General features: G+C 46.9%; 1 protein-coding gene and 1 long non-coding RNA gene across 3 annotated transcripts in view; one reads left to right on the forward strand and one right to left on the reverse strand.

Moving 5' to 3' along the window:
* On the reverse strand, positions 1-11,151 carry LOC114586757 (uncharacterized). 2 transcript variants are annotated; one of them, XR_003704179.2, is made up of 4 exons: positions 11,068-11,151; positions 2,829-2,911; positions 1,790-1,894; positions 1-351 (listed from the first exon to the last, which is right to left on the reverse strand). It is a non-coding gene; the product is annotated as an uncharacterized LOC114586757 (long non-coding RNA). The 2 variants fall into 2 exon arrangements; XR_013391076.1 differs by lacking the exon at positions 1-351 and having other exon boundaries at positions 363-1,894.
* The window catches only part of HPD (4-hydroxyphenylpyruvate dioxygenase), a 19,768-nt gene continuing 12,776 nt past the window's right edge, over positions 9,231-16,222 (forward strand). Inside the window, exons 1-5 of the mRNA XM_028710544.2 lie at positions 9,231-9,352; positions 9,797-9,823; positions 11,100-11,162; positions 13,581-13,685; positions 14,875-14,917. Of these exons, the coding sequence (XP_028566377.2) occupies positions 9,236-9,352; positions 9,797-9,823; positions 11,100-11,162; positions 13,581-13,685; positions 14,875-14,917 (355 nt within the window). The 5' untranslated portion in view covers positions 9,231-9,235. The remainder of the gene's footprint in view (positions 9,353-9,796; positions 9,824-11,099; positions 11,163-13,580; positions 13,686-14,874; positions 14,918-16,222) is intronic.

Raw genomic sequence — 16,222 nt, forward strand, 5'->3', positions numbered from 1 at the left:
CCTAACCCTAACCCGCCTAACAACTCTCTGTCCCCTTAACCACCTACAGTTCCCAGAATCCCTGAGGGGAAGCCATTCCTGTTCAAAGCGTCTTCATAGCACTTCCAATGGACTAATGTGGCCTCATGTTTCCTCCCTCATTTTCTTCTCTCTCCCCACTTGCAATGCAGCAGATGTCCGCCTGCAGTCTTCCTTCAAAGCTCCTTCTCTCAGGTATGGCCACGGCCTTGTCCATTGTTTGCTTGCCAGTATTTCACGTTCATTTCTCCAATGTAAATAGGGACGTCCTGCAGTTCTCTTCATGACTTTGAAGGCTGGACTTAGGGAAAACCTCACCGGCTCCGGACATCCCTGTAAGGCAAAGGCAAAGGGGTGAATGGGATGGCCCCCATCCAACAGTGTCCCCCCAGACTCCTCCTCTGTTTGGCTGCCTGTTAACAAACAAGGCTTCCAAACCACTTTGCATCCATCTCAGCCAGCGTAGCCTCACGGCATCCACTAGCCTGAACGCAAACTCTTCCGACAACCACCCACCAGCTGCAGCCTCGCCAGGTCCATTGCCAGACATCAACCAGCTTCAGAGCTGAATATCCGTCGCCTTCAGGTAGCGATCCCACCAGCAAGTAAACTTTGTACTTGCCTTCTCCTTGCTCCACAGCATCCCAGCACCAGGCGATTGCCTCCTTCCGCTTGTCAGCTTGCTGCCACGGGGCAGGAGACCACCAGGGCTGAGTGCCACAGAGCTGCCCATTTCTCTCTGGGGAGGGCAACTGCCGAGGCTTGCGCCTTGGCCCACATTTATGTGTTTGTGGCATCACAGTCAACCCACAGACAATGGCAGCAGCTGGGGAGGCATCACCATCACACCCTCAGCCCTCACAATGGGGGGGGGGGCGCAGCCCAGCAGCCAAAACACCCTCCCCCAAGGTGTGTCTATATCTGTGAAGGCCACACCGAACACCCAAGGGGGCAGGAGGGGGACATTTTTCAGCCCAGGGGCTGCATTTCCCTCCACATAACACTAGTCAAATGCACAAATGAACAGAGCAATGAAAGCAAGCCTTATCTTTGCCGTTCAAGGAATGGCATGCAGAGAGAAAGTTAGCATCTCAGTAAAAAAGCATTTTTTCACCAATCAATCAATCATTTATTGTATTTGAGTAAAAGCCATTACAGATCCAGTTACAAAAGCATCAAACCCAAAGACCCAAACTATAGCGCCCAGATTCATTTGCTCTTCAGATATCTGGGCGCTCCTTTTTTCAGCTTGTCATAGTCTGCATTCACCGCACAGAACTGAAAGAGGGCAGGACGGTTAAGCGTTATCTCCAGCTTGGACTACTACCACGCGCTCTACGTGGGGCTGCCATTGAAGGTGACTCGGAAGTGGCAGGAAAGCATCTCTAATCATTTAACTTTAATGAGCTTAAAAGCAGTTTTGTCAATGGCAGAAACTCAGGGATCTATCCTGCTTATTCAGTCAGAGTTTAGAAGATTGAACTGGAGAGGAGAATGAAGAATCATAGAAGGAACCCAAGGGCCATCTAGTCCAACCCCAAATGCTGTGATCACACACACCAGACCTTCCAAAGCTGAAGCTTATTATTCCTCCCACCAAATGGCCATTATTATTATTATTATTATTATTATTAGCCCATCTTCCGTAGATTTCAGGGATGGGGCTGATGGGAGTTGGAGTCCCAACAATCTCTGCTGGACACCAGGCTCCCCATCCCTGGCCTATACGATAACCAGCATCATAACCCTAGTTAAGTATTTCCTACCATACCTTGTACTGGTCGTTGGGTCACAGCTTGTTCCAAGGCTCTGGGTTGCTCTTTTTGTCCCAGCCAGGCAGAGAAACGTGACAAGAGGCAGGCAGCAAGGAGTAGATCTTTGGAAGAAGAAGAAAAACATACAGCATAAAGCGTAACGCTCTGCCCAACTCTTGGCACATGGTTCCCACCAAATTTAACAATCATGGCCTCCTCAGTGCCACCAGAAGAGCACACTTCTTTTATAATGTGGGATGTAAAAAAAGGCCACCGTACCCCAAGTATTTGTAAAATCCCTTTAAAGCCAGTTAACACACAGTTACCTAAATGCAAGGGCAGCTTCTCACTGCCTTGCACCAGAGACAGCGGCAAGTTTGTGAGGCAGTGCTGGACAGCACTCGATGCTGGCAACCCAATCCTACACTTTCTCCATGACAGGTTCCTGATAGACTTTGTGCTTTCTGCTCAGACAGTTCATTGGCTTTACTCTCTTCCCAAATACGCTTTTAGCTATGCTGTACCACTCATTGCAATGCCTTGGATACAACTTGTCTGAGGAATGGCAATGCTTATATGGTTGGTTTTCTTACTCTAAAGCTAAGAAGCTGACGCTCATGTTTTACTGTAGTTTTATAATTTGTTTTATAACTATTATTATTATACTACCTCTGCAGCACAGCAGGTCATATTTTATTCAGGTTACGCTTTAAGATGCAACACTTGAAGAAGTGGCAAAAGCTCTGCCCCCAAGGAGCTTGGAAGGGTGCTTATCAGCCTGGCCCAGCCAGGCCACCAGTCCCTGCCACTGGGTCCCCAGACGCTCTTCAGTGGCAGTGTCGCTTCTGAAAAGAAGCCAAGCTCACTCCCATCCTCTCAGGCCACGGATCCCTGTGATGAATTCTGAGTTGCGTAAAGTAGTGGGCAGCTGCCACGGATGGGAGTCCAGCTGAGGTCCCATTCAAAAGCGCTGCCTCACATCCATCAGTGAAGGACACCCAGGGGCCACTGGGAGGCAGGGAGCACGTGACGTGGTTTTGCAGGGGTGGCACTTACCTGACATCAGGGTTGCGAAGAGCAAGGCACATGGTGCACAGGCCGGTCCCTCCGATTCCAATCAAGACGAACAGAGGAATCAGCTGTGATAAACAGAACGTTTTGAGATCAAAAGCCGAAGTTGAAAACTGGAATAAGTCGCCTAAGACATTGTGCGTGGGAGAGGTCAACTACGAATGACACCAGATTGAGGTGGAAGGCCATGTTGATCTGTCATAGTCATAATAAATAACAAGATGAAAATATCTTTTTTAATAATTCCAATGGCACCTTAAAGATCAACTTAATATAAGTTTTCAAGGTATGAGCTTTCGTGTGTGTATTATACACTTCGTCAGATACTTCAGCCTTATAACTGTTGAGGAATGTTATGGCCAGTTGGTTCCACAGGGAAGGGCAAGGGATTCTTAAAGGGATAGATGACCAGAATTAGCTTCTAATTGCATTCTATACAAGATCTTAAGGTAGCTGTCTTATTGCAGAAGAATTTTAGAAATACACTTGAAAGAGAAGTTGCTGAATTACAACTCATTACCAAACTAAAAACTATGGAGAGACCTGGTCTGAATGGAGATATTGGATTCATGTCCCATTATACATAGTAAAGCTAAATTACTGGAATTATTAAAAAAGATCTTTTCATATTTCATCTTGTTATTTATTCCGAATGACACCTGCACACAAACAAGCAACTTCCTTGGGCAGACAACGTCTGCTCCCAGGTTGCTAACTAATACTTTTTAAGTCTCCCGCTGCAATTTTTATTTATGAGAGAATTTCTAACCTGTCTTTCTTCCAAGGATTCCAGGGGAGCTTACATTATAATAAAACGCAAGAATAAAACCGATCCAACATTGCTTATACAAAACAGATAAAAGCAGAGCATGCTCCATGAACCACCTGGACTTTCATCTGCAGCAGCAGCAACAAAATTCCCTTCACCTTCCTGCCCACCCAAAAATCCCAGGCAAACAGGTTCGTTTGCACAGGATAGCAGATGCTGTTGGAATCCAACTCCCATCGGCATAGCCAGCGGCCAGAGATGATGGGAGTTGGGCCAACAACATCTGGAAGGCACCAAGTTGGGGACGGCTGCTACAAGCCTCTTTGCTGGGTCTTGTTTGGCAGTGGGGGCTAGCAAAATTAAGGAGGTGCTGGCAGAAACACAGCGCTGCTGACAAACCTGTCTGAGGAAGTGGTCTGCACAGGCATTTTAAGAGCTCAAAGGAGTCAACATGGCAGAGGCGAAGAGACGGAGGGGAAGCAGCTCCCAGGCTCTGCAAGGCCCAGAAAGCTAAATAATCCATCTCTGACCTAGAAGAATCCAGTCTTTTCTAAACCACCTGTGGAGAGGGGAGAGGACATTGCCCTAAAAAAAGCTGCATCCTAACCCCTTAGACCAGGGGTCTGCAACCTTTAAGACAAAAAGAGCCACTTGGACCCGTTTCCGAAGAAAAAAAAACCGGGAGCTGCAAAACTCGTCATTATAAAAATAACTTTTTTGTCACTTTTTTATTATTTCTTTGTTTGACCCCTCAGAATTACTCCTCCTCATAGAAATAAACGTTAAATTAACAAGTTACCTTTTTGTGTGTGTGTGTTCTTCACTCCCCTTCAAAACAGTGACCAGCGTACATGCCCCTTACAATGTAGCGGGCGGGCGGGCGGGAAGGTGACGTCGGGACGGTGTGTGACTAACGCACGCACCGCCCCCATGCAACGTCACAGCCAGTACAGCGCCCGCCACAGTGGGGAGTGTTGGGGCGCACAATGCGCCTCCTCCCCTCGCTAGTATCTGCCCCGGAGCCACGGCAAAGGTGTAAAAGAGCCACATGCGGCTCCGGAGCCACGGGTTGCAGACCCCTGCCTTAGACTAAAGCCTGTTTGCTCATTTATCTGTGCATATTATTTATTGACAAGTTTTATATGACTTATTGTATGTTAGGGTTATCCTGTGGCATCTGAATATAGACTGTATTTTTAATCAAGGCTTATATTGGCTTATATCTTGATCAGGTTCATAAAGTCTAAAATGGGCTTAAATTCACAAATGTTTCATGCCAGGCAGAGAAAACCTTGGCCATTCTCTTAAGACAAGGGGCCCCCCTTGATTTATAGCAGAAAACAATTCTCAAAGTCGTAAAAAAGGGAATTACAGGTCAAGAGCAAGGTTACATAGACCAAACATAATTAGGAATGGGCAAATAGTAAAATGATACCATGGGCCTCTCTTAAACTTGAGCCACAGGACAAAAGGCCAAGAGCAAAGGAAGAGAAAACAACTGGCTGAAGGGGGGGTGTAGACTGGAGAGGCTTCTTTTAAAAAACTGTTTTTTACTGAGTTCCTTCCTTTCTACTTTGAGAAGCTTTATTCTTTTAAAAGGTTGCCTATGATAATGTATGAAATATATTAGCTTAAATATATTGGCTTAAATGTAATTATGCAAAGGATTTAAGAAATGCTAGATTCTCATTTCATATAGTTGTAAGAGTTGTATTTATCCTGAAATTAAGTCAGCCACCAGCCTAGCCCCCCTGCTAGACAAGGAGACGCCATCCAAGCAGTCCTGATATATGGTGGTCAGGCATTTGTTTAGAAACCTTCAAATGAAGGAGATATTTCATTGATGATGCATGAGAATATGAACCCAAGATCCTTGACATATGTTTAAGATAAAAATTTAAGATTAACCATTTGTTTTAGAAGGCAATAGGGCAAGGAGGGCAAGAGGTGAGCTGGTAATTAAGATTCCATGTAAGATATATTATTACTTATTTGTCATTTATATATAGCTCTTTGTCTCCCTTATAAGGATAGAAGGATATGGGTGTATCTTTTAGGATTGGTTATAGCAATCAGCCAATAGGAAATCCAACCAGGCTGACTGGACAGAGGCAGCCACAGGAGGAGCAAAGGGGGCTGGATTAAGGAAATATAAGTGCTGGCCATAATGGCAGGAGGCAGGCCAGAGCTTGGTAACCATATACCACTGTGCCTCTCATTTATTTGTCTGACAAATAAATTATTATTTTAATTTCTCTATTGCTGCGTTGAATATTTCATTCCAGCTAAGCGTTAACCACAAGCAGGGTGCTACAATCCCTCCAGCTGCTGCAGAGAGGGAGGGCGATTCAGGAGTGTTGCTGCCACGGTCTTTCTAGCATAGCTAAAAAATAAAACAGAATTTTGTTGGCACCTTGGTTCCCCCCCCCCCTTGCTTAACGAGCTCAGATTACAGCTGCTCTCCCCCTCCTCTCTGCCTTCCTCTGCTAAAGGTTCTCTCCCTGTGCCTGCTTCTTCTCCTGTCAGCATCTGAGCTTTGCTGACAAGAAGTGACTGGCGCGGCATTCCCTCACAGGATGGCATGGGCAGGGCAAGGGTTTGTATACTGGGTAGTAGATTGCAGCCTGGTCTATTGCTGTCATTTTATGGATCAATGGTATCGTTAGATAGTAAAATTTATGTAAAATTGCTGTTTTAGGGGTTGTTTTTCATCGTCTGGAACGGATTAATCCGTTTTCCATTACTTTCTAAGGGAAAGCATGCCTTGGTTTAAGACTACTTTGATTTAAGACCAGACTCCAGAACGGATTAAGTTCGTAAACCAAGGTACCACTGTAAGGCTAAGCTCTTTAGCAATGAAACGTTGGATTACCAGAATGACTCCTAGCGCTGAACCACTGGTATATTCCAAGTGAATTCTTTATTTACTGTGTTTGCTATTGTTTAAGATAAAATCTATTGGGGGGACACACATATTTTTGCTATTTTTCTGGATGTTTATTGTCACCATCTAGGCAGATTGAGAGCTCTGGAGAACTTGAAACTTTGCACATTATTTTGTAGCATTTCGGTTAACCTAATAAGGATAAAGTCCCAAGAATGCATTTCAGAACTTAGGTTTTTTCTTACTTACTCCATGGCCTGGTTCACATGTAACTCTAAACTACGGTTTATCATTGCATGCACAAGTTTCAGGGCTGCTCCTTCTCCTCTCTCCCCCCACAAACATGCACTGTCTTTCTCAATTCTGGTTAATAAATATACCTGAATCCAGATAAGTAGTGGCTGTTGGCTTATTTCAACAACAGCTCCTGGATTATGACGCTGACTTGTTATCCTAAAGGGCAAGCGAAATTACACAAGTAACCAAAAGTACGATCTCCCTGCTCAGATGCTTTAGAGGTGCATTTTATCGATGTTTTAAAGTCTTTGTGGAGTGTGTTTTTCACATTGGTCAATGCTCTGGCTTCTCTTGGGACAAAGGGGGGTATAAAATGAAATGAAGCGAGTGTGGGCTAGTGGTCAGAGTGTTGGGCCAGGACTTCAGCCTGGAAGCTGCTTGGTCAGACAGACAGTCTCTCAACCTAGCCCTACCTCACAGGGTTATTGTGAACATAAAGTGAGGTGAGGGAAGAGCCATGTGTGTCTCCTTGAGCTCTGTGGAGGAAATGGGCGGCGTCAGTGGCGGGCGGTAGAAATGTAATAATAAATGAAAATAAATAGAAGATTATTTCGATGATTTCACATATACACAGATGAGGTCTGAGCTGGGAGTGACTGACCAGGAATGGCATCCTGGAGTCACGGAGGAGAGCTCAATGAAAGCAGAAGACCTGACAGGTTTCAGGGGCTGCTGGGCAAGCTCATCCCCTTCAACAGTTATCCCATTAAAATAAAAAGGTAAAGGGACCCCTGACCATTAGGTCCAGTTGTGACCGACTCTGGGGTTGCAGCGCTCATCCCGCTTTATTGGCCAAGGGAGCTAGCGTACAGTTCCGGGTCATGTGGCCAGCATGACTAAGCCGCTTCTGGCGAACCAGAGCAACGCATGGAAATGCCGTTTACCTTCCCGCCGGAGCAGTACCTATTTATCTACTTGCACTTTTGACGTGCTTTCGAACTGCTAGGTTTTGCAGGAGCTGGAACCGAGCAACGGGAGCTCACCCCGTTGCGGGGATTCGAACCGCCAACCTTCTGATCGGCAAGTCCTAGGCTCTGTGGTTTCACCCACAGCGCCACCCGCTTCCCACCTGATGAAAATAGGGATGTCCTATTCAATAATAATAATAATAACAACCAGTGTTTTTTTAGGGACACTTGGAGTGTCTGCAAGCTGCCTTCTGGAGGGGGGGCATCTTGGCTTCACCCCCCCCCCAGCACTTCTGCATCTGACTGGCTGCCAAGACCAGCTCAAGATATTTTGCTGCCCCAGGTGAAGAACGTCATGGTGCGACCATGGTTATAGGCGCAAAAGCTTACTAGACTGGCAGTTACTTCAACGCTGGTAAAGCGACCACGTCCTCCATCACACCTGAGGGCAGCAAACTCCCTTGAGGAGGGCAGAGAGCAGACCTTGGAACTCACACAGCCTTCGCTGCTCTCTGCCCTTCAGCAACTGCCACCTGAGGCAGCCGCTTCACTCTGCCTTGTGAAGTCTAGTTGCCTGAAATGAAAACAAGGGGTGAGAGCAGCCTTGGCTGCCAGTGGAACACTTTGCCCCCTAGAGTGCCACACTGCCTCCCTGGCATCCATTAGTGTCTCCTGGACAGCAGGGACATGGGCAGAGACCCCGTAGTCAGGGCCATCTTTACCCAGGGGTGCAAAGGGTGGGGGGCACCCAGGCACCAAATTCTGGGGGGTACCAGGCGCCCACTGCCGAAGCCGCCTAAGCGCTTAACTATCTACCTGTTATGAAATAATAAATAATGCTGATCAAGCTAGAAAAACAAAATACATATATACCTAGGTATTACAGTAATATATACCTACTGTTTCACTAAAGGAATTTCAACTTGCGCTCATTTACCAAAGACACGCCACGCTAGTAGCGGCACTTGTCATTCACAATGGCGCTATGTATGCAAAATTAACTCTTACATCAAAATATTATGTTACGTATTGTATTGAGCTGCTATGCGGCAGCGGGGTCACCGGCACCTTTGACCCGACTGACGTTTCTCCTAAGTAGGTGCCTAAACAATACTTATAAGTTTATTAAGTGTGGTGGTGTTGTATACTTTAGTATAAGTGTATTGTAAATAAATAAGCAAATAAAAATGTTTGCTTCTTTTTCCTTTCGTAAACAAGAGATAAAGTGTGGTGTTTGACATAAGCATAATAAAAGTTAATTTGGGGGCTAAACTAAATTTGGGGGCGCTGGGCGGATCTTTGCACCCCGGCGGCGCATATGCTAAAGACAGCATTGCCCATAGTCCAGCCCCAAACTGCAGCTGCGTGAAAACGTTGCATTTTGACCCACACACTGACTTTGGAGTCACTAGGTCCCCTGCCTTTTCTCTTGTGTCACAGATAATGCTTGCGAGAAAGACAGCATATATTTGGGGTTAAAGTGTTTAAAATTTCCATCTGGAGTAGGAGGAGTGAGGGAGGAGCTCGTCCTCCCATGTTTGCTTTATTAAAAGCTTCGGATACTGCCCCTCTCCCGTCTCTCTCTCTCTCCCTTTCTGTCTTTCTTGCACTCTTGGTGACATCGCTTTGCTGCCACAGAGAAGAAAAAATGGTGAGGCTTCATAGCTCTTAATCAAATTAGATATATATATATATTGTTGCTGTCACTCTGAAGGATAACAAGAGATGTTTTTGACCCTGTGAAATCTGCAAACACTTCCTAGTTGTTCACATTTGGACTGTCCTGCAAACATCTAAATCAGTGCATGAAAACTTTGTTCTTGAAACAACCAAGCAATTTCTTGGAGTGAGTGAATATGCTGTGAACAGTGGAACTTGTGGAACAGTGGAATTTGTGCAGACAGTTAGACATGGGTTTATATTTTTATTTTGGTTTCATCCCTTTAGTATTGATGGTGGTGTCGGATGTATTGTTAAAACTCTCATGACTTGCATAGAGCATTAGTTTTGAGGTGGGTTTTTTAAAACTTCTGGAGTAACTTTTTGCAAAATTAATGCCTCTGTTTTATTCTGTTTTGATCCTTAACCACTCTAGACGACTTACTCGGATAAAGGGCTGAAGGTAAGATCACAATGCAGTCTAATATCCATGCGCCCACCCCACCCCAAATATGGTCTATGGTGTCAATGGCATTTTGGATTAATGTCTTAGGGCATAAGCTGGCGAGAAGGACCACGGCAAAAGCCTTTTTGAAATGAATATTCTCTTGTTGCATAGAAGAACTGGGCTGTGCATTTGGCAAATACCCTATAAACCTGAAAGCATCGTACAAAAGCTACATTCTTACATTCTACAAGATGCAATTGTTTTGTATTTTAACTGAATGATTGTAATTCTTAAAGCAGAAGTGTGTGAGTCTCATAGACTCACACATTACTTAAGGGAAACCTGGGTTAGCCACCAAGTGTACTCTCATTCCAGGTCAATTCCAGCTGCCTGTCATGGGTGCATGTATGATACAGGGCTTTGCAAACAACATGTTCATCCTTTTTGGGTGTTCACGTACTAAATATGCACCAATTTCTTGTCTAATATTTTTTGATATTTCATAATATTGCGATAGCTGACAAAAGTGGTGTATTTAAGAAACAAAAGCTCCTCCATCTCAGCTAAAAACAACAACAAAACAATTAGGGCACAGTTCAGCCAACATTAAGCAATTTTCAGCTTCATTAAAATGAGAGGGTGGTTAATTTTGGCTAGTTGGTGCCTTATGTTCTCAGTCGATTAAGAAAAAGTGGTACATTCGCTAATTACTGTGTGTGCCTGGTCCATTTGCCCAAGGCTATGATCCTAAGCTACTAGAAGGGAGTTCAACTGAACCCAATAGGACCTGCTTCCAAAATAAACCTCATTGCTCCCCACAGAGGGTAGCTGTGTTAGTCTGTATCCCAGCAAAAACATTAAAGGATCTTTGCCTCTACCATCCGAGTTCCAATCCTGCCTCACCTGGCTCTTTTGAGATGGCTTTGAATGATCCTGCCTGCAGTGGCACAGCATGTGGGGGGCACAGGGGGGGTTGCCCCAGATACAAAATGGTTAAGGGTGCAAAATTTCAACACCTGGGCTCTGTTGAAAATGGCTTCTCCTTGCAAATCAGGGCAGCGGAAGACTCTTCTTTTCTTCTCTCTACAGCTGCAATCTCCTGGGGGATGCGGGTGCTATTAGGCAGCTGAATCCATATGCGTGCTCCGTCCATTTCACTCCCACCTCTGCACGGCCCTGGGTGCTGGGACCCTATGCTACGCTACTGCCTACCTGTATTAGGGATACTGGGCTGCTCTGCCTCTGAGTGTGTCACATACCGTAATAACCAGCTACCTTTTCTCCCATTCAGCCTGAAAGAGGCCGGTTCCTTCACTTCCATTCCTTGACATTTTGGGTTGGTAATGCAAAGCAGGTGAGTGTGCTGATAAAACCAGGAAGGTCTGCCAGGGCGCGGGGGGGGGGGTTGACTCTCGAGAAAGGATGAGAGAAGAAACCAGTTTGGCTCGGATTTTGGAGCAGACTTACCTGATTCGCAGTGCCCGAAACAAGATGCTTACTGCAATGCGGCAAAACTTTGAAATGTTCACTTCTCTGAATTTTGTGGTGTATACAAAATGTGTACATTTGGGGAATGTGTTTTAAGAATGCAGGTGTTTAGTGAAAACCATGTACGGACGTGCATTGTATGGGGTCAAATTGCTTGCAAAAAGGAGAAGGGCCTCGTGAAATATGGCAGGTTTCCATGAGTACAGTGGTGCCTCGCAAGACGAAAATAATCCGTTCCGCGAGTCTCTTCGTCTAGCGGTTTTTTCGTCTTGCGAAGCAACCCTATTAGCGGATTAGCGCTATTAGCGGTTTAGCGGCTTAGCGGCTATTAAAGGCTTAGCGGCTTAGCGGCTAAAAGGCTATTAGTGGCTTAGCGGCTTAGAAAAAGGGGAGGGGAGCAAAAAAATATCGCAAGACTTGCAAGACGTTTTCGTCTTGCGAAGCAAGCCCATAGGGAAAATCGTCTTGCGAAGCAACTCAAAAACGGAAAACCCTTTCGTCTAGCGGGTTTTTCGTCTTGCGAGGCATTCGTCTTGCTGGGCACCACTGTACTTTAAAATAAAAGTTCACATGTGAGGTGTGGCAAGCAGAACAAAAAGCTGGGAAAATGAGAAAGAGGGGGAAGCCAGACTTGACAGAGTCCTTCCTCTTAATGTTGTTGGCTTTGCTGCTGTTGCCCCCTTGTCCCCTTCCCAGGCACCTCACTGGGGCATCTGGTTGGTCTTTGCGAGAACAGTGTGCTGGACTGTATTGGGCCCCCTTTGGCCAGATCCAGCTGCAAATCTCTTCCTGCATTTGTTTGCAATACGGAGGGCTGTGGAGGGGATGTGCTTCAGGCTGTCGCGCTATTGGATGCTGGAGACGGGGTGGAGACCCATCTGAAAGGCCGGGTGGGAGTGGGGCAGATTTCCTGGGTAAGCTGCATTCAATTAATGGCTTGTGCCTTGCTGGCTATGGGGGATGGGGCATTGCACTCTGAGGAATGTGGAGCTGGAATGGTCTTTGGACTAGCCTGATGCAACCGAGAGAGGGGAGAGGGGAGGCAGATTCTTTGCTTGGTTGGCGGGGTTAGGGAGGTGCTGAGCCAAACGCACACCGTGCACAGAGGGCTCACCCAAACCCTGGCTGAATGCCCACATTTCCCCATTCTGAATTGTGCACTGTAGCCCCCTGTGCTTCCACACCTCCCTGGTTTGTTTGCTGCCTCCACATCTTTCTACAAGGACCACAGGGCTGCTGCAGCCAATCCTCACCCCACCATGTGGCTGTTGGCATCCGTCTGTCTTGAGACACAATGGAGTGCAGCTCCTGGGATGAAGTCAAACTGCTGTGCTAGCAGCACCAAAGTGACTTCCCTGAGGCATAAGCCTGGGCAGTGTGTCTGGAGGTCCTGGGCTGCCCAGACAACATTAACCTCGCTGATGTGGTCCAAAGGAAAGGAAAGCAATATGCTTGACACCGGCTTGGCGGCAGGAATTGCCAGAAAGAGTCATACGAGATGTCACCCAACCGCCTTAGGGACTCCACTCCACATTTGTGGAGGGCTTACCCCTGAGCCTTTTCTTCTCACAAAGATATGCAGGCAGCAGGTAGCAGAGGTTTAGGATCAGAGTTTTGCTTCTCCTAGATGGGCTACCTTCCCAGGTTGATGAGCTCCATCAACCTCACATTTCCTCCGGCAAGTGATGTGTGTCCCCCCTCCGTTTTGTTTCTTAATGATGTCATTTGCAAGCTGTAGTTCAATGGAAGATGCCCCCAGAGTGGTCTATTTAAGCAATACCAAAAGAAGAAGTCAGGATCTGTTCTCAGGCTTGCAGTTTGGAATAATGCAGCGCAAAAAGGGGGAAAGGGTGAGGCAGCCCCCTAAGGGCTTTTAGCCTCCTGGGCAAGGCTGAGGGGCAGAGTGGGGATTTGAACCATAGTCCAAACCCAATATTCTGACCATTATGTCACACTGGTTCTTGCCAAGTGTCATGCCAAGATTTAAAACACCAGTAGGATAAACAGGTAACGCTGTACTCAATGTTGCACTGAGCAGTTCAAGGATTTCTCCTTGTGCAACAGAATGATCTCCCCTCTGTGTCCCCCACCTGATCTGGGAGTTTTCCCTCCCTGCAGAGTGGATTTGAGGATGGCGTAAGATGTGCAGGGGTGGGGGGAGGGAGCTACCATTGCAACAATTTAGCTGATTATGGCCCATAGACTTAATATGTGTCTGGTGACTTACTGATAACATGCTTTTTTAAAAAGCCGTTTTGCTTTTTTTCGCCTGTGTGCTTTAAAGGCTGCTTCATTTTATTGCAACAAAATGGGGTTTGAAGAACTGGCCTACAAAGGTCTGGAGACGGGAAGCAGAGAGGTGGTGTCCCATGTGGTCAAACAGGACAAGGTAAGGAGGGGAGAAAACTGCATTGATGTAGGCTTGGGGGGGGGGGTCTAGGGTTGCCATATTGCAAGAAATGAAAATCCAGAGACAAACAAATTGTTGACCTTTTTTAAAAAAAGAGAATTTCCTGCGGAGGTAGGTGTGAGAGCAAGCTTGCAAAACCAGTCCCTTTATCTAGGCAACAGTTGTAGCTGACAACTAGTACCATGATCCACATGCCAAAGGGATAAGCTGAGCTGCAAGGGCTACAACTAAGTGATATTGCCCTGTGGGCAAATGAGTGGGTCTCCCTTTCCCCCCCACCTAGCTGCCAGGGGAAGGGAACAATAATTGCTGGGCAGAGAGCTGGCTGAAAAGCTGGAGACAGAGACATGCTTGCTCTGCGCTAAATCCAAGCTGTGACTCAAAGGATAAGCAAGATCTCCTGGGGTGTTCATGCTGTGAGCCCCATCATCCTATGCTCAGGTTATATATGTGTGTAGATAAAAGGTAAAGGGACCCCTGACTGTTAGGTCCAGTCATGGACGACTCTGGGGTTGCGGTGCTCATCTCGCTCTCTAGGCCGAGGGAGCCGGCATTTGTCCACAGACAGCTTCCAGGTCATGTGGCCAGCATGACTAACCAGCATGGCGAACCAGAGCAGCGCACGGAAACGCCGTTTACCTTCCCGCCAGAGCAGTACCTATTTATCTACTTGCACTTTGACGTGCTCTCGAACTGCTGGGTTGGCAGGAGCGCCAACCTTCTGATCGGCAAGCCCTAGGCTCTGTGGTTTAACCCACAGCACCACCCGTGTCCCTTGATGTATGTAGATAAACCATCTATAAACCATATATTCTAAAGACCCTCACTCCAAGTAAATTGAACCTGGAACCCTTGGACTCTCTTACCCTTTGGAGAGTTGGGCTTGAGTGTAACAGTATTGTGAATAGGGGAGGGGGACCCACAACTGTCTTGGGTTTAGCAATGAGAGACCAACTCTCTAAGCCAGCCTTTTGCCAACCTGGTGCCCTCCAGATGTTATGGAATATTCCTGTTTTTAGCTTCCTGTTGGTTGTCTCAATGATCTTGGATATCAACATTTTAAATGAATGCCAATGTCAGCATTTCAGCCTTTGACTCATCACTTAACCTTGTCATAAAGAAAACGAATGCTTGTAGTTATTCTGATTATTATTCTGATTACCAACAGATCATATTTATCTTCTCCTCGGCTCTCAACCCTGGAAATCAAGGTAATTCAAGAGTTGGTCCTGTTGTAACTTTTCTTACCAAACGAGTTCCTTTTGAAACCCTGGGAGTTCTGTGTCCAGCTCTGGGGGCCACATTTTGAGACAGGTGTTGGCTCCACGCAGGTCAGGAGTAGGACGAACAGGATGGGGAGGGTTCTGGAATCCCAGTAAGGAATGCATTAAATTGCTGGCTGTGCTTTAGCCTGGAGGAGAGAAGTTTAAGGGGAGACGTGAAAGTGGTCTTCAAATATCAGAAGGGTTGTTGCATAAAAGGTGGAACAGACTTTTTCTCTGTTTCTCCAGAGGGCAGGACTTGAATCAAGGACCAGGAATGGCAGGGAGGGGCAGATTTTGGCCAGACATGCAGAGAAAGTTCCTTAAAGCAACTGCTCCTGCCCTGTCTGCCACAGGGGGAGCTGGCAGACTCCCCTCCGCAGCACTATTTAAGCCGAGGCTGGGCAGCCGTTTGTAAGGGGCTGCTGCAGGATTGTGTCTTGCATTGCAGATTCTGCTCTGAGCATTGGGGGTGGGGCTCAATGACCTCCCAGGGTCTCTTTCAATGCAGTTCACTGGTTTATTTTACTGTGCTTCAAGTTAGTTTATATCCCAGTGTTACACAGATCATCTCATTGTTTCCAGCCCAGGTGTGCCATCTAGGGGAGCTGTGTGGTCGAGGGCTCCACCCAAATTTTCAAGGGGTGGGTTGGGCCCCCTCAAAATTCAGTGACCCTGTGCACTGAAAGCTCTCTGGTGGTCTCTGCCAGGGGTGTGGCAAGGCAAAGCATCTTCACCCTGGCGTGTCCTTTTGAGAATCGCCCGGGCTCCTTCCCGGAAGACACCAAAACGAGAGGCTGCATAAAAAAGTAGGGTGGGGGCAGGGGATGGCAGGCCAAGTTGGCATGTCTGGGGGGGGTGTATGTGTGATGTCACACATGCACGATGCCCTCCCTCCCAGCAGTGTTGGGCACAACTTGGTGCCTCTGTTCCAGCCTGTAGTGTTGGCGCATTTTGCTCCATGGAGCCATGGAGGGGGCCTGCATTGTGGTTCTTGGCCACAGTGGCTTTGTTCTCCCTCCACTGTTGAAGGCACCCTTTGTTGGGAATCCCAAACGGGGAATCGTCTGCTGTGCTCACGTCCTGCCTTCAGGCTTCTTGTAGGCATCTTGGTTGGCTGTTGTGAGAACAGGATGCTGGACTAGAGGAGTTATTGGCCTGATCCAGTGGCTAGGCCCTTCTCATGTTTCCATGTTCTTCACAACCCATCAGCGGTGCCATAGGTGCCCCCTCGCACCTAAGATTGTGGGTGCC

Source organism: Podarcis muralis, chromosome 16, assembly GCF_964188315.1.
Source record: "Podarcis muralis chromosome 16, rPodMur119.hap1.1, whole genome shotgun sequence".
Taxonomy (NCBI): Eukaryota; Metazoa; Chordata; class Lepidosauria; order Squamata; family Lacertidae; genus Podarcis; species Podarcis muralis.